The sequence below is a fragment of the Mytilus californianus genome, unplaced genomic scaffold (genome assembly GCF_021869535.1).
Source record: "Mytilus californianus isolate M0D057914Y unplaced genomic scaffold, xbMytCali1.0.p SCAF_6, whole genome shotgun sequence".
In the NCBI taxonomy this organism is placed as follows: Eukaryota; Metazoa; Mollusca; class Bivalvia; order Mytilida; family Mytilidae; genus Mytilus; species Mytilus californianus.
This window is the reverse complement of record NW_026262712.1, coordinates 8,035,770-8,055,725: the sequence shown is the minus strand read 5'-3', so window position 1 is coordinate 8,055,725 and position 19,956 is coordinate 8,035,770. Positions and strand designations below refer to the sequence as shown.

The following is a 19,956-nucleotide window of genomic DNA, read 5'->3' as shown; positions in this document are numbered from 1 at the left end:
GTATCGCAGTTTTCTACATAAGAAAATGCCTGTACTAAGTCAGGAATATGAAAATTGTTATCCATTCGTTTTATTTGTTTGAGCTTTTGATTTTGTCTTTTGCTTAGGGACTTTCCGTTTAAAATTTTCCTCGGAGTTTGGTAATTTTGTTATTTTACTTTTTTCACAATTAAGATATTGAATAAATTCATCAAATGCCAATCTTATTCTATTGATCATTTGTTATGTACGCCATAGATACAAGCACATATTTTGTATATCTATGAAGTCTTATCACAAAGACACCTTTATCAACAAAACGGATTGATATACGGTACACTCGCAATTGTTTAAAACAAATTTTTATGCAAATATTCATTAGGCCTTATACTCATGAAAAAATATTGCGTTACATCGACAGGATCACGCACATAGGTGCAAAAACTCAGACGACCTTATATTAACATATTTTGTTACAACTATGCTTTGTTTAATGGATTAGACTTAAACCCTCACTTGAAAATATATTTGGTCGTGAACTCCGAATTCTATGCCCATAAATAAAAATGATTATCCTATTTCGTATAATTATCTTCCATCAAATAATTGCTTTTATTAAACATGACTTGTATTGACTCTTTTGACCAATCATGCTTGACCAATCATGATTGACCAAGATGTCACCTGTTTCTCCTTAGCCCTTGTGCATAAAGACTTTCAAACTTTTTCGACTTGGGTTACATCTAGTATTGTGTGACCTTTATTATATATCTATACATGCTTTGTGATAAAAAAAAACTTTCCAACTAAATAGCAAACAACAGTGTCACAGGATGATCCGTGCATGTATGTATGCTGTACGCTTTTCTTTCGTTGCCATTATGTAAACATAATGTGTGTAACCGCGTTCAGTTCAATATCTACCACCAATCAGTTGTTACATTCTGTGTATTGTGTGTCTTGTGGCGGATATATTATTCATTATGGCCGCAAGAGAAATGAAACAATCTGATTAGTTGAAATTTAACAAAGCTTGTAACATTGCAGATTGATTTGATGGGCAATACTTACTAGAATATATGCTAGAGAGTTTTAGATATACATTTATGCGTTGTAACTATTTAGTTTTTAAACAGTACTACTTTCTAGCATGTTCTTTTTTGACGGGACCCGATTACGTTGTGTTATATCTTACAAAGTCAATCTAAATTTATTGCAAATAATTCATCTCAAGCTGGTGCAAGGGGCTGTCTCAAACTTGCAATGAGTTGAGAGTATTTTTGATCCATGTTGAAGGCCTCATTGTGACATTGAGATGCAGAACAGCATAAAAAGCGCTGTGTCAATGCTTACTATGTGTATTTTGCTGTACATGTACTGATTTTATGTCCAGGATGGATACTCAATATCCTTTGGTTTTTTTTTCTATTATAGTATGAATAAAACATGTAAAGGAACAAAGATTATCTATATATCAGGAGGTCAAACATTATATTATAGAATTTCAGATGAATAATAATCAAAGATATTAATTAATGCATCCAGTTAGAATAAGTTCCTTCTCTGAATTACACTCGCATTAGTGACAGTTACAAACCTTAACTTTTTAACTATCATGCATGTGCTCCTTTGCAATGATTTGCGTTAGATTGCATTTTGTTATTCAATTTTTCATACGGTGGTTGATAATTGTTTTTGGAGTTGGCCTGGTATTTCATAGAATTGTGGAAACTTATATGTTTATTCAACAGTTATCAACTGACCATGACCTCATTTCAAAAGTTTTTTTTTCTTATACCTGATTTAACTTTTATCAAATACATTCATCAAAATGTGCAGTTTTTGATTTACCAGAAAAGCCAACTCATTAATTTAGAATATCATTTATTCACACTGTCAAAACGATTTTTTTTGGCATGTTGGACAAATTAACATTGATGCAAGAACATACTCAGAGGTATAGAGAGAGGGTTGATATCTCACAAAATATGTTTAACCCACCTCGCCGAATATTTGCGCCTATCCAAGTCAGGAACCTCCGGCTTTTGTTAGTCTTGTATGTTGTTTTTTAAAATTTTGGTTTCTTCATTTGTATGTTTCATTGTTCAGCGTGACGTTCATTTTCGCTGAACTAGTATACTATGTAGGTGTCAGCTGAAGCCCGTCTACGGGTGCGGACATTTTACATTGTGTTGAAGACCAATAGATGTCCTTGGGCTGTTTGCCGCTCTCTATTCAGGTTGTTGTCTCTTGACGCATTCCTCGTTTCCATTTTCAATTTAACATTCAAAACTGTGACAAATTTAGCACAGTGATACAATCTGTAGAACTGGTTTTATCGGTAAAACATTGATTATATTTTGAAGAAAATTAACATAGCTAAATATGTATTTGCAGAAATTAATGGACACTGACGGTCAAAAGTCCTGTAGAAACTTGTATTTTGGTTTTCACAAGAAAATGTTTCCTCGACAATTTATACCGTCTTTACACGCTTTACTTTGGATGGGTAAAGACTAATTCAGATATTTGGGATTTTTTTCTTATTACTTTTGATAGGATTTAAACTAAACTGTGGTAACTGCAAGTTCTCGTAGATTGGTATTGTGTGTTATAGGCCTTGAGTTATTTGTGTTTTGCCTCTGTCTATATAATGAGGTTTTTTAACTGAGTTCAAAAGTTCTTATGCTTTACCAAGTGTTTAAGGTAAAGGTTGGGTTGTGGCCTTTCAAATATGCTTAACCCCGTTATATTATACATGTGTATGCCCAAAACAGGCGTTTATATAAAGAAAAAAGAAGATGTGGTATGATTGCCAATGAGACAACTATCCACCAAAGGTCAAATAAAGTGGAATTAGGCAATTATAGGCAACCGCGAGGCCTTCAACAATGAGAAAACTTATACCGTTAGGTTGGCTATAAAAGGCCCCGATATGAAAATATACAACAATACAATTGAGAAAACTAACAGCCTAATTCAAAACAAAAATGTTTACGAAAAACAAATATAACAAACATGAACCAAAGACTACCTCTGATCTACAGGCTCCTGACTTGGGACAGGCAGATACAAAATGGGGCGAGGTTAAACATGTTTGTGAGCGCTCAGCCCTCTCCAAAACATAGGACATCCCTGTAACAGTGCAACATAAGAACCAACTATAAAAATCGTTGAAAAAGGCTTAACTCATCAGATGGATACACACAGAAGTACATCTATCAAAAACACAAAGTAGTTGTGGCTGCGTACTAATACATTCCAAAAACAAAAAAGAAAAAAGACAATAAGTACAGATCTAAGAGTACTCGCAGTTACTGAAACTTGTTAAAAGCCAATAACAACTAATGCAAACAATATTGTATCTAAGACTAAAATATCAATCAGTACACATCAAACATCCAATGGATCTAGTGTACAGACGTCATTAACGGTCAGAGATAAACACGACCTTGTGCACTGTTTAACTATAAGTATCGACATATTGTAGTACCGTGAAGGTGCATATGTGTAATATTTAGTATGGTTTTAATTCATGGATCACAAAATCAATATTTAAACCAATAAAAAACAATATTCAAAGATTGAATTACATTGTGGAATAGGTAACCTTTTATAATAAGTATATTTAAAGGTTGGATAAGTTACCCGGATCGTATCTACATGTCCTGACTCGGTTAACAACATATAAATTTCTATGTAGCAATATTCTAGCTCCGCCTGGATACATATTATATACATTCCAGTTGATACGATTTTTAGGGCTTGTATTTCCTATCATTTTATTCTTGATAAAGGGTTGCTGCTCACAAAGAAGCTTTTAAACCCAGTGTTCCAAGTTTTGAACTTGAAATTATCCCTTCGTACATTTTACGAATGCCATCACGAGTTGGTAAACCGTTATGGAATATTCGTTTCACAGATGATAGCAGATATGTTCTAAATGTAGTAACTATAATCCCGTCCCTTTTTCACGAATATGACCTCCCAAATTGAATTTAGTACCGGGTTTGTACTAACATGAGCAACACGGCAGGTACCTCATATGGAGGAAGATCTGCTCACCCTTCCGGAGCACCTGGGATCATTCCCAGTGTTTGGTGGGGTTCGTGTTGCTCAGTCTTTAGTTTTCTATGTTGTGTTTTGTGTACTATTGTTTGTTTGTTAGTCTTTTTCTTATTTAGCCATGGTGTTGTAAGTTTAATTGCGACTTAAGATTTTGAATGTCGCTTTGGTATCTTTCACCTCTTCTTTAAAATGTGACCACTTAGGGCAGGGTATTTGGCCAATATTGAAAAAGTTATTGAATAACAAACACAGATATAAATGGTCTTCCTTCATGTGTGTTTTGCGTAAATAATTCAACATTGTTCCTTTTGCAAAGAATGCTGACGCAAATACTCCTAGTATTGCGTCCAACATGCAAACGAGACCAATGAAAAAGCACCTTTGATAGCTAAAGCATCTCTTAAACACCATAGATATGTTACATGTATTGTGAACATTTTAGGGAGTGCCCAGAATTAGAACATATCTACCCACCCACAGATTATTGTATGGTAGATACTTTACCAGTGAATGCAAAGATATATATGTTCAACAATCGTTTAATACTACATATACAGAGTACAATAATATTTAGAAGGATATACATGACCATTTATATCAAGAAAAATTATGTTTCCGTCAATTTTAACACAGAACCCTTCCTAAACGCTTATTCAGGTCATAGTTTCCATATGATTTAAATGTAATGAATGAGACCATTGCTACTGAACTTAATGTCTTAAAAAGAAACACATATTGCACGACAGCTGGCCCTCTTCTATTTTGAAGTCACGATGAAATACATGTAGTTATGCAAGACATTTCAATATGTGTTATTGCGCTCTATTTCAGCAACATTTAGTTTAACATAATTTCTATCCTTTACCAATTGTACATGTAATCAACCGCAACTTAGATAAAATGATTAAATCCAATGTATATAAAGGATCACTATTAGCGCTTCTTCGAACATTATAGTTAACCGTCTCAACTTTCTGATTGGTTATAATTAGCTCATAGACATTTGCATAAGTGTTGAATTTTTAAATCATTTTAGCTCCTGTCATTATTGAACAGACATAAGTTGTCGAAAGCGCATCTTTAGCAGTAGAATCGGTTCCGTTAATGATATTATTTCATTAAAATGGTTATTATCACAGCGGTCTAATTTGAAGATGTCATATCTGCCAACATGGCCTTACTACCCATGTCTAGTATTGTTTTAGTTAACTTTGTCGTTATAAACGTTTAAAGTACCCCAGAGTGGTTTTGGTTTCCCTTAAATGTGATTTTTAAAAGAAATTAAATTACCAGAATGTCTTATCATATTGATAGTAGACATATTCATTTAAATCAAGGGTGGACTGAGATATGAAAACATAGTCATGATGAGTTGTTTTTGGTTGTAATATTCATATGTTTTCATTTTCATCCTCGTGTAGCATCGTCCGCCTCTATTGTAATTGGAAATGAAGAACGTTACAACACATTTATACTCATTCACGCACTGATCCAGCAACTTTAATTTCTGTTAGTCACACTTTGATTTGTCTTTCAGGTGGATGTATATAGTTGAGAGCTTATCAGGAATATCTAAGTCTAGATTCGATCTATCTGAAAAGCGGACGATCGCTAACTTTACATCAAAACCTGTTTATTGCATGGATATAGGTAGGTGGTCATCAGGTATATTTGTTAAAATGTTGCCTGAAATGTGACAATTGGCATTTTCTTCACTATATGATTGGATATTTATGTTCAGATTTTTGTATAATTATGTTAATGTAAATGTGGACATTGTGTCATAGATGGATACACAATATCCTTATGTATTCTTATATATGTACCAACACTTATATACCTATATTGAGTTATTTTCTTTCAGAACCATATGTCATTCTTTTGAAGAATCAACCCGGACGATACCAAGTTTCAATGAAATTTGCTTCAAGGCATAAAATAATGACCTGTGTTAGGTCATTATTTTGCCTGATTGAAATGCAAACTATAAATTACTTAAACATTTAATTCGTTTGAAAGTTATCGTATGTTGTAGTCAATTGCGTTTTTACTTTTTACTTAGGTTTAAGGCATACACAATCCTTTCCTACGTTCATTAGACTGAAATACCAAACATCGTTCTTGACGAACATTTTAACTTTCGAAACAAATAATGTGAAGTTTGATAATTTATTGCTACAATAAAGAGACATTATATGAGATGAATTTAATAATACAAAACTTATTATAACACTTCTAAAACAAGCCAGATTGATCACATTCGTGTGTAGGAATTTGAAAAGGGGATCCCTTTAGCAAGCCAACGTATGGAGTAATATTAATAAAACGTCTATGCATTTATCATAAATGAAGCTACGTAAGCCCCCCCCCCCCCCCCCCTAAATAAGCCTCTGATCTTATTGATTCACACTGTATTTTACTTTGACGTATGATGGGTATTCGTTTTTCGTATTACATGTACATGTATCACGATTGCGTGTTCTCTTTGTGTCAGTTATTAACTTTTCACATCTATATATATACCATTTATTCTATCAAATGACCAAATGACCAAATATTATTATTTTCTGTAGAATAACAGACACGTACTCTATAAAAGGGTGGGTAGAATATAATATTTAGTTTTTAATCTCAGCTTGAAAAAAGAAAAGTTTTCCAGACAAAAGAGAGAAAACTATTATTCTGAATAGTTCGTTAAACATTATTGAAAAAATATTTGCTTTCCGCGATAAAATTATCAAGAAAAAAAGCCAAACACATAGCATCCCTATTTCGTTAAGTTGATGGAATAAATTACTTAAAAAAAGACTTGTATTATTTTATACCCCGTAACTATTCATTTACTAAAGTATTCGATTCTTCTTGCAGTTGCAGTAATATTCTGATTGTAACTGAATACTGATTTCTGGAGTTTATATATAGGCTAGTTAGTGAGGTTTTTTCTCATCATAAAAGAGCCGTAGGGCGAATTTAAACCTGAACGCAACAGAAAAGAATATCCCACGTTAGTGTGGTCGGTAAAATAGGATGCAAATCCTACAAATCTTTGCAAACAATAATATTTTCGACGGTATAGAAGTCAGATAATGCATATTTTAAGGGTGTTCTTGCCTCGGGGTGTCAGGATTGCCCAAAGAAAGACCTCCCGACGGTCGGTCTTTTGTTTGATCGATCCTGACACCCCTCGGTGTGTTATACGACAAGAAAAACCTTAAAATATGCATGATCTATAACTGAACGTGTAAGCCATCCAATTTGTACACCAACATGAACTATTGGAACGGACATATCAGGACATCATAAATGTTCTCATGAAAAACGTTGCCGTTTACTTTTCACTACCATTATGAGTGATAGCCAAATAAGAAGTTCAGTAACATAACCATAGAAGCAGAATAATGTCTGAAAAAATCTTATTGCATATAAATGGGGATGTCGTCTTAACAAATAAACACAGATTGCTTCTCAAAACGCTAGGAAAATCTTTGTTTTATATCAAAACATCTAAGCCTTAAAACTATAAAACGTTAGGTAGATTTCACGTTCAGGTAAGAATTGAAAAAACAGTGAACAGTTTAATTAATAAGAAACTTGTGAAACAAGGACTTTACAGTACACATGTCAGATTTATCTACATTTGCATAGTTTTAGGTTATAAATGTAAGTTTTTATATATGACATGTCATGGTCCTTACTTACGTTCAAATACAAGCCCAAAACTTTGTTCATGTTCATTTATCGATTTAGCTGTTAACATATGAATTGGACATGTAGATAAGTTTGATTCTTTAATTACCATATTTATTGATCATATCCAATAACGTTAAGTAATTCATGATTCAAGTAGGCTAAATGTTTGAACTGCGATATAATCTGGTTTTTAAACATTGAACATGTTGAACGCTAACTTATTTGGAAAGCATGTGGTAAAGCAGCTTTGATAAGGAAAATTATGTTATGTGCTTATCATAAACCGTTAGGAGATTTTATTTTTTAGTCTGATTCATAAACATGTTGTACACGTTATGTATATTGAACGTCCGGTCATATTGTCATGCTGTGTTTGTTTGCTGGTGCGTTTTAAGCAGTAAGGAACTTTGCATAGTTTAGTAGAATAAATTTTAAATATATGATCACGCCATTATTATAATCCTAGATAAAACAAATAATTTATAAACAGAGTCCAAAAAAGGTCCTTTTTAGAGCATTTTGTTTAACATATTTAAGTTATAATGGAGTCAAAGACTATAATGGTCAGACAGTCGGGTGTTTGTCTGCACTAAACTGCCTTTGAAATTGATAATGTGGTCCATTTGAAGACTTTTTTTTCTATTGAAAAAAAATATAGAAAGTCAAATTACGGTAGATGTTACTGTTTATAAAAAAAGAATGTGCTTTCTTGGCAGATATGTTTTAATCGATACCTAAAACAATCAATTCAGCGAGTCGTTGTGTATATGATTGGTCCTGATTTCATTTTATTTAATTAAACATACACGAAACACGTATATATATTCTGACGAGGGGTTGATCTCTCTTGTACAGTTGGCTGATATTTTTTGTAAGAATGACCCATTATATCTTGAAAATATATGCTGGTTTAATATAATCTATACATGTATGTCAATGATGCTATTGTTTCTGGTTCTGACACAAAAAAAAAGATATTCGGCACTTGGGTCATTTTTCAATGATTACAACAAACCAATATGACGATTAACCAGTTGATCCGTCACTGTTTAGTTTACACTAAATGAAGCATTAGTATTCCTTGATTCAGATTCCATGGATAGTGTTCAACAGCAGCTTTGATGAACAGAGAGTGGCATCTGACACTTTGATAAACAGAGGGCGATGTATCAATTTAAGGGTTAAGAGGGTTCATCCTTTTAAGAGGATTCAATCAAACATTTTATTTCGGTTGAGAAGACATACATTAAGATGGGGAGATTTAATTACGAGAATATGAACATAACTGAGTATTGTATATTGACTTTGGAGTACATACAGGATATTTAGTTAAATTTAATGGTCTGACAGTGCTTCATTTTTTTATGAATCATAGTCGGAATATTTGTAGCAGAAATGAAAAAAAAAACTGCTTTCTTGCTGTGCCGTCAACATCTTTTTTTGTCACTTAAGGATGTTTATTCGTACATACATATGCACATCTGAGTATCAGTATCAATAAACATATTTTAAGATAAACGTGTATTGCAGCAGCTTTGTTTTGGATTGGAATGTTGCACTAAGAAAGTTCATTAAATCTAGGAAGTTTGTCTGTTCCTGAAAAAGAAATAGAATATGTATTTAACATATTAAATATAATGTTATTATGGATCTGAACTTCAAAATATGTATTTCAAATAAGGAATAATTGAACAGATGATATTTAATGAATTTGTTTTAATAATCTGTTGATTTAGTTTGGTGTACTATATTATAATTTTGTATTTCAAAATGTTAACCGGACAACAAATATCAATTCTATAATCGTTTTGGACTATTAGCTGAGATTCAAAGTTGCAATTCCTACCACTTGGCTTTGTCTCAAAACATGTGTAAAGTAGCAACTGTCCTAAGTCAGGAATCTGATGTTCAGTAGTGTCATTTGTTGATGTGGTTCATAATCGTTTCTCGTTTCTCGTTTCTTATATAGATTGAACCGTTGGTTTTCCCGTTTGAATGGTATTACACTTTTTTTTTGGTATCAAATTATAAGCCTGGTACATTTGATAACTACTTGCACTAGTTATTTTTGGGGTCCCCTGTAGCTTGCTGTTCGGTGTGAGCCAAGGCTCCGTGTTGGAGACCGTACTTTGACCTATAAAGGTTTACTTTTATAAATTGTGACTTGGATGGAGAGTTGTCTCTTGGCACTCATACCACATCTTCTTATACCTATGCAGCAGGAATCTGCCATATTCTCTCAATGCATTGTTCAACTAATTTCATACAGTCTATATACCTACATGAGCGCCTTTCAAATATGCAATATGTACAATTATTTACAACTGTTTTCTCAATTTATGATACTTGTTAGCTACAGAAACCCATATCTTATTGATATAAGATTATACATCAATGAACTTGAAGGTATGTCCTCGTCATGATTTTACATACTGTCTGCAGATAGTTTGTCTTAGTATTTAAAAACATTTTTGTTCACGGCTAAGTGTACAGAACATTCGAAATTCTGATCACATGATTTTACCTACAAATTGGAGGAACAAAACATGATAGAATATGTAAACATTCATGCCATTGCAGGGGTGTGGACATATTTGTTGAGACCCCTTGCACTTGTCCCAGGGAAAGTGTATAACAAATTCTAAATGTCCGGAAGAAAAGCTACTTGCTCTGATTTCTTAATGAATTTTGGAATGAAGATGTATTTTGTGGTAGATGTGTATATTTCTTAAAAAGTTTTAAACACAATGGAAAAGGTATTCGTGGTTTCTGTTTGTATGTGCGAATAATAAATGTTTATAAGTAGAGTATGCACCAACGAGATAGAAACTAAACCAAAAAACAACTTTTAACTAAATAATCTACAAGCCAACTTTGCAAATTATTTGTTTTAGTGTTAGCTTACATGCACCTGGGAAATTATATCATGACTTACACTTCTTCTGTGAGCCTGTGCAAAGTGTTAAAGTTAATGCAGAAATAAAAAGCATACGATTGGTAAATTATTGAATTGTTGTTGCTAGAACTAATCTATGTTTCTTGTCAAAACCAAGTTCTTCAATCAGCAGTTAATTTTTTTATGAGGCGACTCTATTCCGTTGGTCAACTTTCCAACGATGACCTATCTCAATATGCGTATCCAACTCGACTGGTCATTTAGTTTCATTCTTGAGAAATCAGAGGTCGAAACTAATAATGACGATTCCCAGTGTATCGTTGCTATAACCTGATTGACGATCCCAGACAAATGGGAAAAATCGCTGAATACTAACGAAAACCAGGTCTGCATACTTATTTTTTTTTGTTTGATAATCGATCTATTACTTGATCATTGATGTTGCTTTACCTAAACATGTTGCTTTCCTCTTGTTATTTAATATTTTTCTACTTTGGTGAATAAATTTCGAGGACTTTTCTATATGATTATGAAAATAAACATTGTCAAGCAACGTTTTTTTTTAATTGTCCACGGGCAACAAAGACACAAACGGTCGGTCAAATGTACGAGTCGGGCAAGTCGGGCATAGCATTTCAACCGGATTTGTTTACTTCATGGTTCATCTAAGTGATCAGTCATAAAGTTTACACCAGATTTGAAAATACAATAACTGAACTACATTGACATATTATTGTTGTAAGAATGAATTATGATTTATCCACCACTTGTTTTAACATACTGTAGATCCGGATGAGCAAAGACTGTATTGGATTAATTACAATGGTGACATGAAATCAGCTAAAGACGACGGCTCTGATGTTAAAACAATACTTTCAACAACTCCTAATACATACTACTATGCTATTGGTGTCATCGGTAGTTACATATATTATGCCAAAAACAATCAGCTGTTAATGGTATCTAAAACATCAGAATCCACGCCGACTGTTCTGTACAACGATGTCAACCCTATTTACAGTATATTTGTGTTTAATGCATCAGGTATGTTCATAACAATTTAAAATTATTTGTAACGATGCCATAGTCATCAAGCGATTTGGGTTAACTCGTCTTTAAAATATCATATTAAAGTATTATACACACAAGCTTAGACATTTAATACTAGCAATGTAAGTGAAAGTAATACGACACACGGACATTGCATACACACACAATACCTACTAGTTGTTCATAAAAACTGAATAAAGGTCATATGTGTATGAAAATAAAATCAATGTTGATTTTAAAGTGCACATTCTGATTAAATTTAAATGCGCATATATTGTTTGTCTCCATATTCTTAAAGAATACTACTACATTTTTTTTTAATCTGCATTACATTCATGTAACATGTGAAGTACAGCACGAATGATTAATTGTTTTGATGATGTTTTAATTAAATGGAATAAATATCTATGAAAGCAGTCAACCATATTTATAGGACGTAGAAAGCTATTTGAAAGAACAAATCCGTTTGTATTCAGTTGTGAATTGTCATAACTAACTGACCTGTACTTAGAATTATTATTAAAGTTAATCTTGCAAATATTTTTAACATTGCATTTTGTTTTCACATCTTATAATTTATTATAGTCCTACATGTGTTAATATTGTTTATTTCGATTTGCTAGTTGCTTCCTAATTTTTCATATTTAGCTTTTTACTTAGTATATACATATCTTGTTATTCTGATTAACTAAATGTACATATATTGATATTGATATTTTTTGTTGTTTAATATTATTTTTATTTCTTTACTTCACTTCATCTATTCACTGTTTTTGATAATTTCGTGGAATAAGGTGATAAATCTGTTATAATGGTTAACATAACAACTTTTGACAACAATTTTGATAATTAAGTATCTTTAATGTTTATGACTAAAATTGCATTTAATAAAATTGAGCGACACAAACAAGAGGTAAGTAATTTTACCTTAAGTTCTTAATTCTAATCAAATCAATATACTACTTTTCCCTATAAGTATCTAAATACAATAATGTCAACTGTTACAACTTTTCACTGTTTATTTTTTATTGAAAAGAATTGCGTTTTTAATCATGTTGATCTCAATCAAATAAATATACTACTTTGCCCTCTTAGTATAAAAAAACATGTGGTATCATTGTCAACTGAGACAACTCTTCTTTTTTTATTTGAATAGCATTATCAAGATTATGTTGATAAAATCAGTTTAATTCACCAAATCTCGTGGTTCGAAAAAATGATTTGTTTCCCTATTTTATACAAATGTACTTTTTCTAAGTCGTTTAACACGCGAAAATATAAAAATAAAAAACAATCTCTGAGAGCTTTATCAACACTTTTCTTTTTTGCATTTTAATTCATCTTATCTGAGTGTGGTGCAGCACCGTCAGTACCGGATTGACGTCAGGGTGAGATGTATAGATCATACAATCAGCAACATAACATTGGTATAGATCATAGATGTATCAACTTAACAAGGGTAAATTGTAGAATACCAATTTCTTCAGTGATGATGTATTTTTGTGATTTTTATCAACATGTTAACATTTTTTCGTCAAATTCTATTATAACAGTAAATTAGCATTTTGTCAGTCCAGACAATTCGTATTGTTACAGAAGGAAGAAATATTAAGAAACAAATTATTTATGGTATATTAAATCAGCTGTGAATTATGAATATATAATATGGCGCATGTTTCAAAGCTACATATTGAAAAACTTATAAACAAAGACCGGTCATCACAATATATTAAAAAAAAAAACTTTTGGTTAAACAACTTTAGGCATCAAAGTCATGTCATCCGGAAGTGTTAAACTGACATGTCCTGAGTTCCGCCAGATTTGTAGTCCATCCGATGTTTTTACCTTTAGTGTTGTTTTAACAAAAATCGCATATATGAACACTCAAATCGAAAATTGTTTGGTAATTCGAATGGAAAATCGTATCACGTGAACATAACGTTGTACAATTTACCAGGGCGAAATCATCATTGTTAAACCACGTTTGATACGGTAATTATATTAAACAATCTTTTGGCTCCTTTATGTTGTTCATTATTTTGGATTTCAAAACAGACATTTTCAGAAATCATCAACTGTTACTTTTCAATTTTTGCGCTAGGTATTAATTTCAATTCGGGTATTCAGAATTTTTACAAAGAATTAAGTGATCTGTTTGGGTCTTTTTCTGCATCCAAAATGTCCAAATTATCTACAGGTATGTTTTGGGCATTACATCAGATTAAGCATTTTTATACTTTTTTGAGTGGCTGTATGAATTCCACTTTTCATTACAGCCACTTTTATTAAGTTGTAAGACGGTAGGATTTTATAGAAAAAGTAGTAATGTGTTCAGTATTGTCAGTTATTTACCATATAAAAATACGTAGATATGGTATGATTACCAATGACACAACTCTCCATCAGAAACCAAATGACTTAGAAGTTAACAAGTTATTGATCACCGTACGGCATTCAACAATGAGCTAAACCCATACCGCATAGTAAGCTATAAACGGCCCGATATGACAAATTTTAAACAAATCAAACAAGAAAACTAACGGCGTGATTTATGTACAAAAAAATAAATAAACGAAAAACAAATATGATATACAGTATCAAACGACAACCAACGCATTACAGGCTCCTAACTTGGGACCAGCACATAGAGAATGTGAGGGAGTAAAACATGCACCTTTCCCGAATCTGAAATAGTGGTGTAATATTGCAAAATCAGAACAGATTATTAAAAGCGGTAAACAAGGGATCAACTCGTCAAATCGTTACCATGTTTGTACTTTCATTTTGTTATAAACTATAGCACTGTTTTAGGGTTTTTCAAGCTGATAGTTGTCGTTTTAACTATATGTTAGTTATCTTGTCGAAATTTGAACGGAGGAATATATATGTTAGCGTTCGAATTGATTCTCACATAGATTTTATTAAACAAAACACCCGCTTATTGTTAACACACTAGTTTTTGTGTCCTGGTGTTGACGTCAAATCAATGATCTTATTCATATTCAGATTGATAGAGCGTGGTCTCCCCTCAAGTTAGCAGAGTATTATTTATAATATGAACGTCGGAATAAAAAAGGACGATTGTTTTTTGTATAAAAAACAACGAAAACTGCAGAAAAAATATCATTAATGATAAATGTATATAATTTCGATTGGTAAACATTGCATATAGGTTGCATTTCTGTAAATATTGACAATGCAATTTCCCATAGGAACTCCTTTTACGGCTAAAACTCTACCACTTTTACTATGAAATTTTGAAAAAAATCATATCCTAGAATGGAAAGTTCATATGCACTACTATTTTTTTCAAAGATCAAAATATAGGGCTGTGCGGCATATTTTCAACGTTTATATGCCCTGAACTTCTAAGAGTTTAAACTAACACTAAATTTCTTAGCTACCCCTATCTTAACTGTAGGATTACCACATAACACAATATAAACAATATGCATATGTGTATTTACTAGTAACATTCCCAAGTTATGTCTTTATGAGATGAAACATAGAAATCATAACTGGGAACCAGTATGTAAACAAAATTAATTATCTATGAATATTCTATATCTCCCCAAAAAAGGCGTGGTTTGAGAAACAGCTGTATTTACAAAGTGCAACCTATATGATGTTTGTGTATCTACCCGCAAGACAATATTGCTCTGAATCACAGTTGTACTGAGCGTTTTTGAAAATATATTAGAGCAATTTTGTATTACTGATAATTGTTGCTGTTACATTTTCTGTTTTATCTAAAACAATAATTTTCGAGATAATAACCACTACACGACAATTAGTAACCTGCCTTGTCATGTAAAGGTATCAACTATTATGGATGCGTCTGATAGATTTGGTTTAAATTAAAACAAGGAAGTTGTTAACAGTAGTAGCAATTTTTCTTTCATCGTTTTAATTGTTTTCACCTTCATGCTTTGTTTCATGTTGTTTCAAAATGATGGTGATAACGCACATTGCTATATGTGCAGTAATAATATATATCATCTTATAAAATCAAATATTGTACACAATGACAAACATTAAAACATGCAACATTCGAAATTAAAAACATTATTGTTCTATTCAATTCTGCGTTCTTGCAATGCTTCACTCGGCAAAAACATATGAATGTGCGAGCCATCTGTACACATTTTGTGTTAATGATATTGGTAACGCTACTTCGGTTCATTGGATGTAGGTTAGTAGATATGTTTGATGTATTTAACGACGTGTCGACAGTTTGTCGTGCTAATTGCAGTGAGAAATCGTTGAGTGTAAGAATACGTTATAGTAAAACATTTATTTTTGGTTGTTTCATAAACTAATCTTAATGTCATAGTGTGCAGACAAGTTATAAGGAAACGCAACAATGGCAAATACATTGATTTGTATGATTTATTGACAAAATCTGCATTAAAGATCAATTTGAAATTTGGTCAAACACTGGATTCAAAACAACTATAAACCAGTTAGTGTGCTTGTTTCTTTAATTACACATTAAAGTATTGTTATTCGCAGTAACCATCAATCTGAATGAAGATTCCTTATTTGCCTATTCATGGAAGTATAAAAATACGTAGACAAATGCTGTAACAAATATGTCTTTGATCATTAAGTTAAGAGCATCCAAACATGATAATTTGCAATGCGCATAACATGTATAAGACATACACGCATGTTAATTATAATAGATATTTACTTTATATATTTACAGATTGAACTAAAGTGCAGCAATGTTATTCTAACGTCAAACAAAACTGAAATTTTACATAGAAAGGTACAAATGTAAGTATAACGTGTTGATTTGATACTATTAACAAATGTGTCATTGTCAGCTGAATATCCGGTGGTTGGTTTATGAAATATACTAAGACATTTGCACAAGTATTTATATGTGTCTATGATATTGTAAGTGCATACACATACCTGTGTGAAGTTGAGTAATTATTCTTATAGTCTTTGATTCTTTATGAAAATTATGGATTCGGTAAAACTACCTCTCTACATTTTGATTGAAACTGAAGGAATATAAATATAAACATAAGGAGATGTGGTATGATTGCCAATGAGACAGCTATCAAACCAATATTTAAATGAAGTGTTAACTTCATTAATGTTTAACAAATTATGTAAGTAATGTGCAGTTCAATGCATAACATATTTTGAATGAAGATATGCATTGTATCTGTATATAAAGTGTTTTAATTGCGTGCCACTATATTTTATATTTTAGGGCCGTTTACTATACCTTTAAAATTACTGTGTGGATGCAAAAATCAATTATTGAAGCTTTGTCAGTATTTAGCTCAACTTTGCATGGTAAGTTGATATTATTATATACATTGTTATCGAGGTAATGATCTCAGATTCATTTACTATCTTTTATAATTACAAATAATCCCTTTATCAACTCTTGTATTAAGTTGACTGTATCACTAAATCAATTGTTGTTCTTTTATTTGAGAAAATAACATGCAAATATCAACGGACAGTAAAGGTGTATTACCACTATTGATTTTCCCCTATTAGTCTTTGTTAAATTTGAACTTTTCAAAAATTGTGCATAATTTATCTGTGTTTCAAATAAAGAAATACTTGGCATGAGTAAAGTTTTATCTTGTCCAGTACTATAAACAAAATTTCATATAACATGTCATTGCATATCAGAAAATAACCATCATTGGAAATTAATCAATCGAATTTTCACCTCTTTTTACCTGTGTACAAGCTTTAGTAACCATGTAACCATGGCAATCATACCACAACTTCCTTTTTTTATGTAACCGCAAGTTTCCAAAATATTCTATAGAAACATCAAATAAAAAAAAATGGTACTTTTAAACACGCAAGATGAATGTCTATGACACAGACATTTTTTACTGAAATGAAATGTAGGATTAATTTCCTACAACTGTCAAATTAAGGTAACATTTTTTAACCCTTTTTCGTATGCAACATGATGTGACGTACTATGATTTTGTGGTATTACACCTAAACGTAATCGAGTTATATTTCATTTTCGTGTATGATCTTTTTGTATACAAGAACGTTTGCCTGGATCTTGTATTACCTCAAACAAGTGTTAAATCATTAAAACATCTAGAAATACAACCAATTAATAATTTGTGAAATGCATTTATAAAATATTGGAAAAAAACATATCATCCTATGAATGCAACACTTTTAGAAAAATCGCAATAATTATTTGTAATTGTATTTGTATGTATATCCCTCTTTTGCAAAATGGTACATGATGTTCAGTTTATGTTATGTCTTAGAGAATTAACAACAATACAATCTAAATTTGCTTTTTAAGATTAACTTATACTACAGAAATGACCATGACATTGTATATCTTATGTGTTTCTTATGTGTTTCTTTTGTTTTTTATTTTAGGTCAAACTGAATTGATAAAACGCTGCAAAAGCTGTTTAAAAATCCATTAAAGTTTACTATGTCAACGGAAGATAAAAATTTTCAAAAGATGACAATGATTTGATTGATATCAGGAACAAGATAAATTTAAGAACAAAACTTGAAAACAAACCGAAAGTTCTAAAACTCATTAAAGGATTAGACGTTCGCATATTTCGATTGAAATCACGAATGAACAAGGGATGCATGAATTATACAATCAACTATTGTATGGATAATATTCGCATGCTCTTTCAGTAGACAAGGATTTCAATGTTACGAATTTTGCAACAAAATAAAACATATGTGATACACCAGGACATTTCCTGAATGTTTATGAAATTTAAACATCGGTCAACTACTGCAGCTATAATTCATCATCAAATGGTTAACAGTTTTACAGATGGATATTACTTTTTCCCGAAGATTACCAGCCGGGTAGCTTAACTGCATGCGAAATATCAAAAGATGAATCTATGCGCTGGATGACACGTCGTCATGGATAAAATGGTGTCAGTGGGGGTGTTGTCAAAAACACAACAACGCCGAAAGAAATAGGTTTACTGTAGGTTCATTTTAAAAGATTTGTGTGCACTCAGTTGGGATTTGTCATTACTAAATCACCAATACTTAGAATTGTTTTTAAAGTTAATCTTGTAAATATTTATTACATTACATTATCTTTTCATATGTTTACAAACATTGTATGATTTATTATTGTCCAACATGTGTTTATATCGTTGATTTCGATTTTGCTAGTTGCTTCCTAGTTTTTTATATTCAGCTTTTTACTTAGTAATACATATCTTGTTATTCTGATTAACCAAATGAGCATGTGTAAATTCATCATAACATTGGTTTCAATGCGTTCCATGCAAATTGCTTATGCAATGTTTTTATTATATAAGTTAAAGTTACATTTGTATTCTATAAGTTTTGTATTGTCTTCACTGATGAAATGTATTAATATTGGTATGTTTTTGGTGTTTAATTTTTCCGACTGAAGTTGCTATAAATGAAATTGTACGACACAAACAAGAAGTAAGTAATTTTACCTTAAGTTTTTAATCTTAATCAAATCAATATACAACTTTGCCCTATTAGTATCTAAATACAAAAATGTGGTAGTATTGTCAACTGAGACAACTCTTCACTGTTTTTTTTATTGAATATAAATACGTTTTTAATCATGTTAATCTAAATCAAAGAACTATACTTCTTTGCCCTCTTCGTAAAGAAATGCAAACATGTGTTATCATTATCAACTGAGAGAACTCTTCATTTTTTTTTAATTGAATAGCATTATCATGATTATTTTCGAATATAAACGAATTTAATTCAACAAATTTCGTTGTTTGAAAAAAATGTTTCTACTTTATACAAATGGACTGTTTTCTAAGTTGTAAAACATGCGAAATTGTATTTATAAAACACACAGTCTGAGAGCTTTATCAACACTTTTGTTTTTATTTTTCATTTTCATAAATCTCATCTGAGAGTGATGCAGCACCGTCAGTACCAGATTGACGTCAGGATGAGATGTATAGGTCATATAGACAGCTACATAACATTGGTATAGATCATAGAGGTAGCAACTAAACACGGATAAACTGTATAATATTAGGGTCTTCAGAGTGCTGTATTTTTGTGATTTTTATAAACATGGTAACAATGTTTGATCAAATTCTATTATAACAGCAATTTTTCTTTTGTCTGTCCAGGAAATTGATATTGGTCAAGAAGAAATAAAGATTAGAAAACACATGATGTATGGCATATTAAATCAGTTGTTAATTCTGAATATATGATATCATGGCGCATCTTTCCAAGCGAAATCTTGAAACACGTATAAACAGTCCACGGTC

General features: G+C 31.6%; 1 protein-coding gene and 1 long non-coding RNA gene across 2 annotated transcripts in view; both read left to right on the top strand.

Moving 5' to 3' along the window:
• LOC127706906 (low-density lipoprotein receptor-related protein 6-like) overlaps window positions 1-12,321 on the top strand; it is a 172,408-nt gene extending 160,087 nt beyond the window's left edge. The window contains exons 4-5 of the mRNA XM_052211636.1: window positions 5,585-5,697; window positions 11,420-12,321. Coding sequence (XP_052067596.1) covers window positions 5,585-5,697; window positions 11,420-11,697 — 391 coding nt within the window. The 3' untranslated portion in view covers window positions 11,698-12,321. The remainder of the gene's footprint in view (window positions 1-5,584; window positions 5,698-11,419) is intronic.
• Window positions 12,322-13,034: 713 nt separating this feature from the next.
• LOC127706918 (uncharacterized) lies at window positions 13,035-18,670 on the top strand. The gene is made up of 4 exons (XR_007984632.1): window positions 13,035-13,142; window positions 16,392-16,462; window positions 16,911-16,996; window positions 18,074-18,670. It is a non-coding gene; the product is annotated as an uncharacterized LOC127706918 (long non-coding RNA).
• The last annotated feature ends 1,286 nt before the right edge of the window (window positions 18,671-19,956 follow it).